Source organism: Stenella coeruleoalba (assembly GCF_951394435.1).
Source record: "Stenella coeruleoalba genome assembly, chromosome: 19".
In the NCBI taxonomy this organism is placed as follows: domain Eukaryota; kingdom Metazoa; phylum Chordata; class Mammalia; order Artiodactyla; family Delphinidae; genus Stenella; species Stenella coeruleoalba.
In genome coordinates this window covers 13,066,407-13,081,539 of record NC_137165.1, presented here as the reverse complement: position 1 = coordinate 13,081,539, position 15,133 = coordinate 13,066,407, and the positions used below count along the sequence as shown (strand labels likewise).

The 15,133-nt window shown below is 40.1% G+C and overlaps 1 protein-coding gene across 2 annotated transcripts in view; it reads right to left on the bottom strand.

Moving 5' to 3' along the window:
- Nucleotides 1-15,133, bottom strand: part of SMG6 (SMG6 nonsense mediated mRNA decay factor) — a 236,652-nt gene that overhangs the window by 213,412 nt on the left and 8,107 nt on the right. For both annotated transcript variants that reach the window (XM_079904807.1, XM_079904808.1), the window contains exons 5-8: nt 14,073-14,179; nt 13,754-13,832; nt 5,541-5,651; nt 4,961-5,173 (exon numbers count right to left, since the gene is read on the bottom strand). In XM_079904807.1, the coding sequence (XP_079760933.1) occupies nt 4,961-5,173; nt 5,541-5,651; nt 13,754-13,832; nt 14,073-14,179 (510 nt within the window). The remainder of the gene's footprint in view (nt 1-4,960; nt 5,174-5,540; nt 5,652-13,753; nt 13,833-14,072; nt 14,180-15,133) is intronic.

Genomic DNA, 15,133 nt, shown 5'->3' with positions numbered 1-15,133 from the left:
AGTTTTTAAGTAACTGTAAAATTACTTAATCACAAATATGGCATTACAAAGGGGAAGCAACCAGGCTCAGGGATCAGGAAAAGCTTCCCTGGAAAAGGGAAGTGGTATTTACGCTGAGAGTTTAAGGAGAAGCAAAAATGGAGCTGATAAAGAGAGAAGAGCACTGCAGGCAAAGAGAATGTGCCACAGCCAAGGGCCAGAAAAGAGCTTGGGCCCTTCAAGGAAGAAGCCAGTATACCTACAGAACAAGAACAAAGCGGGGAAGAGGGGTACACGATAAGGTCAGAAGCAGCAGAGACCAAATCTTGCAGGGCCCAGTAAACCACTTTAAGGATTTTGGACCTGATTCTAAGAGCAAAGAGAACCAACTGAAGACTTTCAAATAGGGAAGTGACGTGACCAGAAACGTGTATTTGAAAGCTCATTTGGGTTACTGTCCAAAAAGAAAGGCCTAAGAAGGACCAGGAATAAATGTGGAAAGGTCATTAAGAACTTCTTAATAGTGTGTGGATTACTGAAATAATGAATGATAGCTTGTACTACGACAGTGGTAGTAGAAATAGAAAAAAGTAGATAGATTCAAATTATGTTTAGGGGTAGACCAAACAGCTCTTGATACTGACTGGATGTGGGGTATAGGAAAGGAAGGGGTAAAGGATGACTCACGTCTCTAGCAAGAGCACCACTCACATCCTAGCCTCCAGCCATACTGAATGACTTGCAGCTCCCTAAGCCTTCAGCCTGAGAGTGGAAATGCCCTTACATCATCCTTCAGCTACAAAGTGCCTCCTCATTCTAGCCTTACCTAACCATGCCCATTAGGTGCTTTAATTTATGCTCCATAGCCTCTCAGCCTTGCCTTTATCACAGCACTTGGCACACTGCATTATAATATATAATATAATCGTATGTTTCTGTCTTCCCCACATGACTGAGTGCTCCCTAAGGTTAAAAATCATTTTTGGTTGTTTTAATCTCTGTATCCCCAAAGCCTAATTACTCAAACGCCTGTGAATAGATTCCCACTTCCCATCAACTGTATGTTCCTATTGCAGGGAACAGAGAAAGCAAGCTAAGTTCTTGGGGCCTGCTGTATGAAAGAAACGGATATGGGGGCTTCCCTGGTGGCGGAGTGGTTGCGAGTCCGCCTGCCGATGCAGGGGACACGGGTTAGTGCCCCGGTCCGGGAAGATCCCACATGCCACGGAGCGGCTGGGCCCGTGAGCCATGGCCGCTGAGCCTGCGCGTCCGGAGCCTGTGCTCCGCAACAGGAGAGGCTGCAACAGTGAGAGGCCCGCGTACCGCAAAAAAGAAAAAAAAAAGAAAAGGATATGGGAAGATGGCTTGAACCTGAGAAAGCAGGTAAAACAGGAAGTGTGGTTTCCTAACTGGATAAACAGAGAGTTATGAAACTGCAGCCTTCTTCCTCAAGTGCTGGTAGTATAGAACTAAAAGCCCAAACCCAGAGATGTAAATTTAAAAAAAATTAAGGATGGTGTATGTACCCAAGGATGATGTATAGGCTGAAAATATATAAACAGCTTCAACAATAGTTTAGAAAACAAATTACCACATTTTACTCTGCACACATCTGTGATCATCTGAAATTTTTACTAAAAATATACTCGTATGTTATTTGTATAATTAATAATAAAATAAAAAAATGTAATGGATCCAACGTGCAGCTCCGAGAAGCTACACACTGAATAAAAACACATGCCATATGATCCAGCAATCCGACTCCTGGGCATACATCCAGACAAAACTCTAATATGAAAAGATACAGGCACCCCAATGTTCACAGCAGCACTATTTACAAAAGCCGAGACACTGTAGCAACCTAAAAGTCCATCGACAGATGAATGCATAAAGAAGATGTGGAAAGGGTGTGGTGAAAAGGGAACCCTCCTGCACTGTTGGTGGGAATGTAAATTGATACAACCACTACGGAAAACAGTATGGAGGTTCCTTAAAAAACTAAAAATAGAACTACCAGATGACCCAGCAATCTCACTCCTGGGCATATACCCTGAGAAAACCATAATTCAAAAAGAGACATGTACCACAATGTTCACTGCAGCACTATTTACAATAGCCAGGACATGGAACCAACTTAAATGTCCATCGACAGATGAATGGATAAAGAAGATGTGGCACATATATACAAAGGAATATTACTCAGCCATAAAAAGAAACAAAATTGAGTTATCTGTAGTGAAGTGGATGGACCTAGAGTCTGCCATACAGAGTGAAGTAAGTCAGAAAGAGAAAAACAAATACCATATTCTAAGGCATACATATGGAATCTAAAAAAAAAAAAGGTACTGATGAACCTAGTTGCAGGGCAGGAATAAAGATGTAGACATAGAGAATGGACTTGAAGACACAGGGTGGGAGGGAGAAGCTGGGGCGAGGTGAGAGTAGCATCAACATATATACACTATCGAATGTAAAACAGTTAGCGAGTGGGAAGCAGCAGCATAGTACAGGGAGATCAGCTCGGTGCTTTGCGATGACCTAGAGGGGTGGGATAGGGAGGGTGGGAGGGACGGGATATGGGGACATGTGTATGCATATGGCTGATTCACTTTGGTGTACAACAGAAACTAACACATTATTGTAAAGCAATTATACCCCAATAAAGATCTATTTAAAAAATCACTTTCCTTTTCAAAAAAAAAACATGTGAGATATATATATATATATATATAAAATGGAATAGTACTCAGCCATAAAAAACAACGAAATAATGCCATTTGCAGCAACATGGATAGACCTAGAGATTATCATACTAAGTGAAGCAAGTCAAAAAGAGAAAGACAAATACCATATAATATCACTCATATGTGGAATCTAAAATATGACACAAATGAACTTATCTACGAAACAGAAAAACTCACAGACGTAGAGAACAGACTTGCAGTTGCCAAGGGAGAAAGGGGTGAGGGAGGGATGGATTGGGAGTTTGGAATTAGAAGATGCAAATGGATATAGAATGGATAAACAACAAGGTCCTACTGTATAGCAGAGGGAACTATATTCAATATCCTGTATGAAACCATAATGGAAAAGAATATGAAAAAGAATATATATATATACATATAAATGAATCACTTTGCTGTATACCAGAAACTAACACAACATTGTATATCAACTATAATTCAATAAATTTTAAAAATGAAAAAGAATAAAAATACGAACTTACAAACACATTGCTTAAAAAATAAATAAAACACCTAATGGAAGAGAGAAAGCTATAAAAGATTAATTATAACTTTTATGAGAGATACTCCCTAAGCTTGAGGCCAAGGCCAAAGAAAGCCATAAAATGCTTTCTCAAATTGTCATTGTTGCTTTCATTTTGACACACAGTGGAGCTAATCAACAGAACAATTTATCTCTTATTCAAATAGGCATCCAGTTTGGGGTGGTAATATTCAAACTAGAAGAGGCAGTAGTGAGGGATTCTACCATAGCAGCAACCCCTCTGAAGCACCTTGATGTACTGGGGCCCCAGGTACACCATGACATATAGGAAGCTGGTAGTTTCATTTATAAGCAATGACTGCTTTCCAAGTCATCCCGAAAACAGCTAGAGACTAAAGATATAGGAAGATAAATGGAAATTTTAAATTAAACCCCAAAGGACAAGTCCTCCTATCCTACCACCTTTGACTCATTCTTAGACAACCATGCCTCCAACTTCAAAGAGGAAACAGAAATCATCAAAAGGCCCTCCCTCACCTTCCTCCTATAATACAAACGTACCTGCATCCCCAATTATCTGTTCCTCCCTGCCCTCAAGCACAAGAAAGAGGGGTTCTCTTACCTTCTTTCAGGCTAATCCCCTCATTTGTGCTCTGGATCCTACTTCTTTCTCATCAACTGCAAGGACTTCTCCCTGCCATCTATCTCCTTTCTTTCTTAGACCTCGAACCTATTTATCATTATGTTCCTTCCTTGAGCAGCTGAAGCAGCTCTCTCATGACTTCAGTACCATCTATAACAGGATGCCTTCAAGTATCTTCATCTCTGGCCTAGATCTCTCTCCTCAGCTTCAGATATCCGCTAGCCTCTAAATATCTCCACGTCAATGTCCTATAGAAATTCCAACATGTCCAAAACTAAGCTCATCATCTTTCTCCTAAAACCAAGACCATCATTCACCCAGTTTCCAAATGAGAAACCTAAGTGTTACTTTTGATTCCCTCTTCTCCCTCAGCTCCCCATGTCCAATCAAGTCCTTTGGATTTTACCTCGTTAATATACTTCTGTTCACTTCTCCCCATCTGCAAAGCCATTTCCTGGTTCAGGTCCTTCTCACTTCTCACTTGGATTACTGTAGCATGCTCCTACTCTTCTTATTTCTGTCTTACCCTTCTCCAAATTTTCCACAAAGCAGCCAGAGTCATATTTCTAAAGTGCACATCTGAGATTTCCCTATTTAAAGCATTCAATAGCTCCCCACTACCTTCAGGATAAAGGTCAAATTACTTATTACATGACCCTTCAAGGCCCGGTCCCAGATTACCCCACCACCCACTCCTCTATAAATTTTACCCTCAAGGCACAATGAACCCTCCATTTGCAGTTTTCCAACTACTGTGTCCTCTCCCTAGCTTCAAAAATCCCACACAGAATCCTAAAGCATCATATTGATGACTATAAACCCAAAGCAACAAGAAACTGTCATCCTATACAAATCCTAAATTAATCTTCACTTAGAAAAATTACTTTTACTAAATTCTACAGTGCCACATAGTGGTGAGAGAGGGAAGCGAATAGCAAAGGTAAAGGAAGTGTAGGCGGAGGACATAAATGAGAACATCAAGGAGCCTGAAGTGATCTGCCTTTCCTGAGATGAATGGGAATGTCTGTGCAGTGCTCCATGGTTGCATGTACCAGAACACTCACGCTTACTCAGCTAGTCTTGCTCATAACATCACCCTCAGGAACTTACATCACTGGGGCTCAGGCTGCCCAGCCCATTCTCCTGCTCAGAATCCTTCCCAGACTCAGTGCCCTGGGAGGACCGGGGATGGGATGGATGAATCCAGATCTCCAGGCGAGTGGTGTCATCTCCAACATGCCGGAAAGTGGATTTCTTTGCTTTCCGCCATTGGTCAGGGCTCAGTTCCAATTCCTCGTGTTGCTTCTTTTCCATCTGTTCTGCCTGTACGACATACAAACATATAAGCTCAGACTCTCCTGGGATTCAGCCAATCAAGAGAAGTGCTCATCTCACCTGAGTTTGTTGCCCAAGAACTGTAAAAAGTAAAGACTTTGCCATAGTTCCACAGTAGCAGAGTATCATCTGTTTTGTCTCATAAAAGTTATTAATTCTGTAAACCAGATGCTGTGGGCCCTGGAGAGCTCTCCTAAAGCTGAGTTTCGTTCTGCATAGAGACTGACTGACTCCCATCAGCACAGCCCGAGGGGACCCCTTCAGGACATTATCAGTCGTTTCCTTAAGGACACAGAGACACTAAGAGAAACACATTCTTCTAGGAAGGAATGATTCTGCCTGCATCCCCACTCACCTTCCGTTTGGTCTCTTCAAACAAGCTCATGAGACTCTCCTTGGCAGTCAGGATAGGGTTGCTGGCAGCTAGACTGCGCATATAGTAATAGACGGCATCAAGCTTCCTCCTCTGCAGAAAGAGGTCAGAGACACTGAGTCAACCAGATTTCTTCTGGACTCCAGCCTGAGTCAGCAGACCCAGGAAACCCTACCATCCCTCCCAACCTGTGCTCCAAGCTGTGAGGAGTTCCAACATGAAAATGAGACAACTATCCAGGGGAGAAGCCATGGCGACTACATCAGAGCTCTCTTCTTGCCCACTACTATGTCTTACGTGTAGAGGTACTCGTAAAGCCACATGCTCAAAAGCAGGAGAAACGAATAAAGAGCCTCACAAAATACGAAACCAATTATGCTTTCTTTTTAGAGAAAGAAAATGTTCAGCATGTACTAATTATTGTTTTTAAAACATTATAAATAACAATGGCAATATCACTGATTAAGCACAGCTAAGTGTGAGGTAAATGATCAGCACTTCATAGATATTATGATATTATTTCCAAACCTAAGGAAACTGCCCCACAGGGATTACTATTCCCGTTTTAATAATGAAGAGATAGGGGCTCAGGAAGATTATTACATAACTTGCCCAACAAGGTCTCAAAGCCAAATCCCAGATAAGCTAGTATTTGAACCTAGGTCTGCCTGGCTCCTAAGTTTATGTTTTCACTACAACATACTGACTCCACGAAGAAAAGGAAACAAACTATTATCCAATGCATGCAGCAAATAAATACTTCAAGTCCATTTTAAAACCAATTAATAAGTAAAAGAAAGGGAGAGGGTCAGAAAGAAGGAAAAACACTGAAATAAAGGGGGAAAGAATATCAAAAAGCCTTTCTATCTTTCTATCATATACATTGTTACCTTTTCTGTCTCAAAATGCACCTAGACTACTACTTCCCCCTCTCCCCAGCACCTACTCACTCTTTAAAAGTCCCATCTTGCATTCATCTAGCATGGTTAAAGGTGTACATTCTAAGCTCAACTGCCTGAGTCTGAATTTGGTCCTGCCATTTATTAGGTATAACCCTAAGAAAGTCAACCTAGAAAGGTTTCCTTATTTGTAAAATGAATACATTCACCAACATATATGGCTCCTGAAAAGATTAAAATTCATATAATATATACAGTTTAACAGAATATCTGGTACTCAGTTTCAGTCAGTTAAGTGGGAGCTATCTTTAATGTTATTCCAATTACACCACTCATTTGATTTTACAGTATTTTATCAGTTCTACAATGATTTTTTTCTTTTCTTTTCTTTTCTTTTTTTTGCGGTACGCGGGCCTCTCACTGCTGCGGCCTCTCCCGCCGTGGAGCACAGGCTCCAGACGCACAGGCTCAGCAGCCATGGCTCACGGGCCCAGCCGCTCCGCGGCACACGGGATCCTCCTGGACCGGGGCACAAACCTGTGTCCCCTGCATCGGCAGGCGGACTCCCAACCACTGCACCACCAGGGAAGCCCTTTTTCATATTTTAACATCTCTGAAATCAAGATACAACTCAATCACTATCTATCATCATGTCTTATTTTAATTCACATTCTTCTTTCTTAGTGGTATAGGAAATGATGTATCTAACAATCAATTGCATCATATTGCATCAAGTCTAATTTGTATCATTGTCTATACACCTCACTTGTCTTCTCAACAATGTTTCCTTTCAGGACAGAAACCATATCAAATATTTACCACTCACAGCACCTAGCAAAGCACTGTGCACAGCATGTTCTCAGTAAATACTAGAGATCCACTGAATGAAAGGTTACAGAAAAGCTGAGAAAGTGATCTTAAAAGACAACTGGGGGCACTTTTCTGGTGGTCCAGTGGCTAAGACTCTGCACTTCCAATGCAAGGGGCATGGGTTCAATCCCTGGTCAGGGAACTAAGATCTCACATGCCGCTTGACATGGCCAAAAAAACAGACAACTGGGTTAACACAGAGACAGAAAAGGAGGGACAGAGGAAAAGAACTTGAAAAGAGTACTAACTTAGGTAAGAGGTCCATGAAAGAAACACATACCAATTTAATTAGTGTAGCAACAGACCACTGAGGGAAGACACAAGATTAACACTCAAGGGACTTCCCTGGTAGTCCAGCGGTTAAGACTCGCACTCCCAATGCAGGGGGCCTGGGTTCAATCCCTGGTCAGGGAACTAGATCCCACATGCCATAACTAAGATCCCACATGCCTCAACTAAGACCCAGCACAGCCAAATAAATACATATTAAAAAAAAAAAAAAAAGATTAACACTGAAAAATCAGTTGTATTTCTACACATTAGTAGTGAACAATCTGAAATATTAGGAAAATAATTCTATTCATAATAGCATCAAAAATAATAACATACCTTTATATGTTAGGAATATTTATATCTTAGGAATAAATTTAACCTAGGAGATGCAAAACTTATACACTGAAAACGACCACACATTTCTGAAAGAAATTAGAGAAGACCTAAATAAATGGAAAACATCCTGTGTTTGTGCAGAAGACAATACCGTAAAGATGTACATACTCCCCAAAGCAATCCACAGATTCAGTGCAATCCTTATCAGAATCACAATGACTGTTTGGGCAGAAATGAAAAAGCCGATCCTAAAATCCATATGGAATTCCAAGGAACCCCAGATAGCCAAAACAATCTTGAAAAAGAAAAACAAAGTTGGAAGACTCACATACCCAATCTCAAAACTTACCACAAAGCTACAGTAATTAAAACAACGTAGTACTGGCACAAAGGTGGACATATGGATCAATGTGAGAGAACCTAGAGTCCAGAAATAAACCTATCATACATCAACTGACTTTCGACAAGGGTGCCAAGACTATTTAATGGGGAAAGAACAGTCTCTTCAACAAATGGTGCTAGGAGAATTGGATGTCCACATGCAAAAGAACGAATTGGACCCTTACTTCACACCATATACAAAAATTAACCAAAAATGGATCAAAGACCTAAATATAAGAACTAAAACTATAAAAAATGTATCCCTGTATTTTCTTCTAAATAAATAAATAATAAATCTTAACTTTTAATTTGGTTAAGAGTTTCTTAGCTATGACATCAAAGCACAAGCAACAAAAGAAAAAATAGATGAATTGGACTTCATCAAAATTAAAAACTTTTGCGGGGAACTCCCTGATGGCGCAGTGGTTAAGACTCCAAGCTCCTAATGCAGGGGACCCCAGTTTGATCCCTGGTCAGGGAACTAGATGCCATATGCCACAACTAAGAGTTTGCATGCCACAACTAAGGAGCCCGCCTGCCACAACTAAGGAGCCCACCTGCCGCAACTAAGACCCAGCATAACCAAATAAATACATAAATCTTGAAAAAAAAAAAAAAACTTTTGTGCATCAAAGGGCACTATCAAGAGAGTGAAGAGACAACCCATAAAATGGGAGAAAATATTTGTAAATCAAATATCTGATAAACGTCAGAATATCTAAAGAACTCCTACATCTCAACAACAAAAAAGACAACCCAATTTAAAAATATGCAAAGGATCTGAAAAGACATTTCTCCAAAGAAGATATGCTGATGGCCAACAAGAACATTAAAAAATCAGTACTCATTAGGGAAATGCAAGTCAAAACCACAGTGCCATACAACTTTGAAGCAGTTAGGCTGGCTACTATTTAAATACACACACACACACACACACACACACACACACACACACACACACACACCAACAACAGAAAATAGTGTGTGTTAGGAAGGATGTGGAGAAACTGGAACCCTTGTGCACTCCTGGTGGGAACGTAAAATGGTGCAGCTGCCAATATGGTGGTTCTTCCAAAAACTGAAAATACAATTATCACATGACCCAGCAATTCCACTTCTGAGTATATATTCAAAAGAATTGAAAGAAGAGTCATGAAGAGGTATCTGCACACTCATATTCATAGTAGTATTATTCACAATGGCCAAAAGGTAGAAGTGTCCATTGAGAGATGAACAGATAAACAAAATGTGGTATATACATACAATTGAATATTATTCAGCCTTAAGGAGGAAACTGACATGAGCTGTAACATGAATGAACCTTAAGGATATAACGCTAACTGAAATAAGCCAGTCACAAAAAGACAAATGCTTTTAGATTCTATTTATTTTAGGTAACTAGAGTAGACAAATTCACAGAGGTGGAAAGGTGAAGAAGGGTGGTTGCCAATGGCTAGAGGAAGGGAAAAATAGGGAGGTGTTGTTTTAATGAGTAGAGAGTTTTAGTTTTGCAAGATGAATAGAGTTCTGGAGAGTGATTGCACAACAATGTGAATGTACTCAACACTACTGAACAGTACACTTAAAAATGGGTAAGATGGGGGCTTCCCTGGTGGCGCAGTGGTTGAGAGTGCGCCTGCCGATGCAGGGGACACGGGTTCGTGCCCCGGTCCGGGAAGATCCCACATGCCACGGAGCGGCTGGGCCCGTGAGCTGTGGCCGCTGAGCCTGCGCATCCGGAGCCTGTGCTCCGCAACGGGAGAGGCCACAACAGTGAGAGGCCCGCGTACGGCAAAAAAAAAAAAACAAAAAAAAAATGGGTAAGATGGGAATTCCCTGGTGGTACAGTGGTTAAGAATCCGCCTCCCAATGCAGGGGACATGGGTTTGAGCCCTGGTCCGGGAAGATCCCACATGCTGTGGAGCAACTAAGCCCATGCACCACAACTACTGGTGCGCTCTAGAGCCCGCAAGCCACAACTACTGAGCCCGAGTGCCACAACTACTGAAGCCCATGTGCCTACAGCCCATGCTCTGCAACAAGAGAAGCCACTGCAATGAGAAGCCCACGCACCGCAACAGAGTAGAGCCGCTCTCCACAACTAGAGAAAGCCCGCATGCAGCAACGAAGATCCAACACAGCCAAAAGTTAATTAATTAATTAATTAATTAAATTTTAAAAAATGGGTAAGATGGCAAATTTGGTTTTATGTGTATTTTACAATTAAGAAAATTTTTTTAAATTTTCTTAATTTTTAAAAAAATGGGTAAAGGACTTGAATAGACATTTTTCCAAACATCCAAATAAGCATATGAAAAGATGTTCAATATCATTAGTCATTAGGGAAATGCAAATCAAAACCACAATGACATACCACTTCACACTCACTAGATCTGTAGATGTCAACAAACTGATTCTAAAGTTTGTATGGAAAGGCAAAACATCCACAATAGCCTACACAATATTGAAGGAAAAGAAAAAAGCTGGAAGAAAGGAAAAAAAAAGTTGGAAGACTGACACTACCCGACTTCAAGATTTGCTATAAAGCTACCGTAATCAAGACAGTGTGGTACTGGCCAAAGAAGAGACAAATAGATCAATGGAACAGAATACAGAGCCCAGAAATAGACCCTCACAAATACAGTCACTCGATCTTTGACAAAGGAACAAAGACAATTCAATGGAGAAAGGATAGTCTTTTCAACAAATAGTGTTGAAAACAACTGGACATCCACATGCAAAACAAAGAATCTATACACAGACCTTACACCTGTCACAAAAATTAACTCAAAATGTACCGTAGACTTAAATGTAAAATGCAAAACTCTACAACTCCTAGAAGATAACACAGGAGGAAATCTAGGTAACCTGGGTTTAGTCATGCCTTCTTAGATACGACACCAAAAGCACAATCCATGAAAGAAAAAGTTGGCTAAGTTAGATTTCCTTAACCTTAAAAACTTCTGCTCTGTGAAAAACACTAAGAAAATGAAAAGAAAGCCACAGACTGAGAGAAAATATTTGTAAAACACATGTCTGATAAAGGACTGGTATCCAAAACATAAAATGAACTCTTAAGACTCAATAAGAAAACCACCCAATTTAAAAATGGGCAAAAGATCTAAACAGACACATCACCAAAAATACACAGATGGGAAATTAGCATATTAAAAGATGCTTTACATTGTATGTCATTAGGGAATTGCAAGTTAAAACCAAGTTTAACACAAATAGGATTTTGCACACCTATTAGAATGAGGAAAATCCAGAACACTGACAACACCAAATGCTGACGAGGATGCACAGCAATAGGAACTCTCATCCACTGCTGGTAGGAATGCAAAATGGTACAGCCACTATGGACGACAGTTTGACAGTTTCTTCCAAAACTATATATACTCTAACCACACAACCCAGCAATCACACTCCTAAGTATCTACCCAAATGAGATGAAAGCTTATGTCCACACAAAAACATGCACACGAACGTTTATAGCACTTTTATTAATAACAGTCAAAATTTGGAAACAACCAAGATGTCCTTCAATAGGGGAATAGATAAACTGTAGTACATCCATACAATGGAATATTACTCAACAATAAAAAGAAAAGAGCTATCAAGTCACAAAAATAACCCTAAATGCTAAGTGAAAGAAGCCAATATGAAAAGACTACATACTGTATGGTTCCAACTATATGACATTCTGGAAAAGACAACACTATAGAGACAGTAAAAACATCAGTGATTGCCAAAGGTTTGGGGGAAGGAAGAAGGATAAAGAGGTGGAGGTTGGAGTACAGGATATGTTTAGAGCAGTGAAAATACTCTGCATGATAATATAATGGTGGATACCTGTTATTATACATTTGTTCAAACTCAGAGTGTGCAACAGGAAAAGTGAACCTTAGTGTAAGCTATGGACTTTAGTAATATAATAACGTATCTATACTGGCTCATCAACGGTAACAAATGTACTACACTAATGCAAGATGTTCATAATACGGAAAACTGAGAGCTGTGGAAGTATATGGGAACTCTCTGCACTTTCTGCTCAATTTTCTGTAAACCTAAAACTGACCAAAAAAGAAAATTAAAGAAGAAAAAACCCACAATGAGGTATCACTTCATACCCACTAGGTTGGTCATAATCAAAAAAATGAAAAGTAACAAATGTTAGCATGAACATGAAGAAACTAGAACCCTCCTACACTGCCGGTGGAAATGTAAAATGGTGCAGCCACGATGAAAAACAGTTTGGCAGCTTCCCAGAAAGTTAAACGTAGAATTACCATATGACCCAGCAATTCCATTCCTAGGTACGGACCATAATTAATGGTTAATTTTGTTACATGAATTTTACCACAATTTTTATTAAAAGCCATTGAGGGGAAAATATTTTTTTAATTATATTTTCTAGTTAACAAGAAAAAAAACAATTCATTAGATTATTACAAAGAAGAAAAACTGGGAAAGGAGACAAGAAATGAGTGAGAAGGGAAAACAGAAGATGGATAAGAATAAAGGGGAGAGAAAAATAAAGCCACAAAGAGGGGTGAAGAAAAATCTCAACGCATATCACAAAGAGAATAGGACAGAGGTAAAAAGCAGAGAGACAGAAAGATTCAATAGATTCTGCAGGAAGTGTATCTGTAAACCACATTACTTAATCAACAATTTCCATCCATAAATAAGTATTAGGAATATTTTTGAATCTTTGTAGAATAAAAATATCAATTCAAACACTGTTTATTTGGGCAATGAATTTTACAGCATTAAGAAAACTCTCCCTGCTAATGAGCACGTTAGCTGCTTCTTAAACCTTTGGTACTTACCAGTGGCCCCTCCCCCTCTCCCTTGAAGTCAGCTTCCGCACTAGGAGCTCTGTCAGCTCCCAAGGCTCACCTTTAGAGGCACATTTAGAGGAGTTTGGTAAGATCTAAAGAGGTACAATTTGGCACTTACTGTGCTTCTGCTAAGGAGACTCCTTAGGTGAAAAGCTAAGTTGAATGAGGGGATGATCTGAGGAAAGGAAGGAAGGATGTACTTCAGACTAGTTGAGGACTTTAAAGGGGGGAGATAAAGGGAGCCTTATTTTCCTTCCAGAAATGAGTAACCTAGTTCAACCTAGGGAAGGGAAACAATACAAGATTCAGAGCAGAAACCTTGGTCAAAAACAAAGAGTGATGTTTGGCTGGAGAATAAGCATTCCCCTAGGAACTTAAGTGCAGTAAAAGTGGATTTAACTGAAGTGAGGGATCCCTGACAACTTACCTCTGAAAGTAACAGTAACAAAAGGAGTTTGAGGATGGGAGGCAGAAGGGGATATGCTTTGGGTTATAGTGTTCAGATGAAATCTAGCTCCAGGAGCTGATGCTATCAAAATTCATATTTCTAACACACTGCCTGCAAAATACTTCCCCATCTAAGATTTCTTACCGTATACACTGCCAGCAGAGCCAACTGGTTATAGGGGCGCCCATTCTTGGGAGCAATGTGCTGGGCTTTCAGGTACCAGCTGTAATAGAAAAACAGTAAAAAAAAAAAAAAAAAAAAGTTCTCTATCAACACTTTCCCAATTCATCACCTGATAGCCCTTACTAATTAAGCTGTAACCTTGGAGTGGTAAAGCATGAGGCAAATAGGGTCACCTGTAGGACATATATATAGGAGGCAGCTCAGGTGGCCCATTGCTCTTAATAGGGCTTGGATTAAAGCCACACAGGGAAGAGGAGTAATGAACAAGAGGCAACAGTACCTGCGTGCTTTCCCGTAGTTTGTCGTGTCATTGGCTTGCTCCCGATACCTGGCAATATCTCCTTGGCAAATCATACATCGCTGGGCACTGATCAAGGCATATTTTACCTTCAGGAAAAACAATCAGTTAGTAGCATATACCCAAGAAACTCTAACTTCAACCTCAAAGGACAGGGATGGGGTCAAAATAACAGAGCAGCATTCATAATAAGGCACCAGTCGTCCTCAACAAAGCAAAAAGTTTTCAGTCTAACCTTGACTAGAAAAAAAAGCCAACAATGTGATGCAAAATTTACTGAGAAAGAGTGCAAAAGGGAGGAGATCATTCTTATTTCGAGTCCCAGTCAAGTGGAAGAAAACATTCTGACTCTCTTTGTAGTAGCTGTGTGATCTCAGCTAAGTCTTTGGGACTCACTTTCTTCATCGGCATATAAAAATACCTATCATAGGGAAACTGTAGGGAATAAGTGTAAAAATATAAATTATAAAGTGAAATACAGGGAATTCCCTGGAGCTCCAGTGGTTAGAACTCGATGCTTTCACTGCTGTGGGCCTGGGTTTGTTCCCTGGTTGGGGAACTAAGATTCCACAAGCCACGCAGTGCGGCCAAAAAAAAAAAAAGTGATATACAAATATTAAAATAATTGTTTACTCTGTTCTTTTCCTGCCATCATCTTTCTCTCCTCAAACTGTTAATACAACTGTATCGTGTTACTGCATTGCATCCCCTTTGCAAGACAATAATAATTCCCTAAAACAATAAGTTACCCTTTAGCAAACACCTACAACGTGCCAGGACTGAGTAATACTACATGTTTCCTCACTGATGGGCTTGGCATCTGTCACTCAATGAGAAAACAAAAGAGCAAACCCTTAACAATCCCAAGACACGTACCCAACCAAAAAAACCTTCCTAAGGAACATCACTTCATAAGATATAATACGACTCCACCCACAGACAAGAAATTACCATGTCACTGAATAAAGTAGTAGATACTGACCCCACAGGAAGGCTCATTTACTAGCTAAGTGAGTAGCTACTGCACATCAGCCTCCTAACAC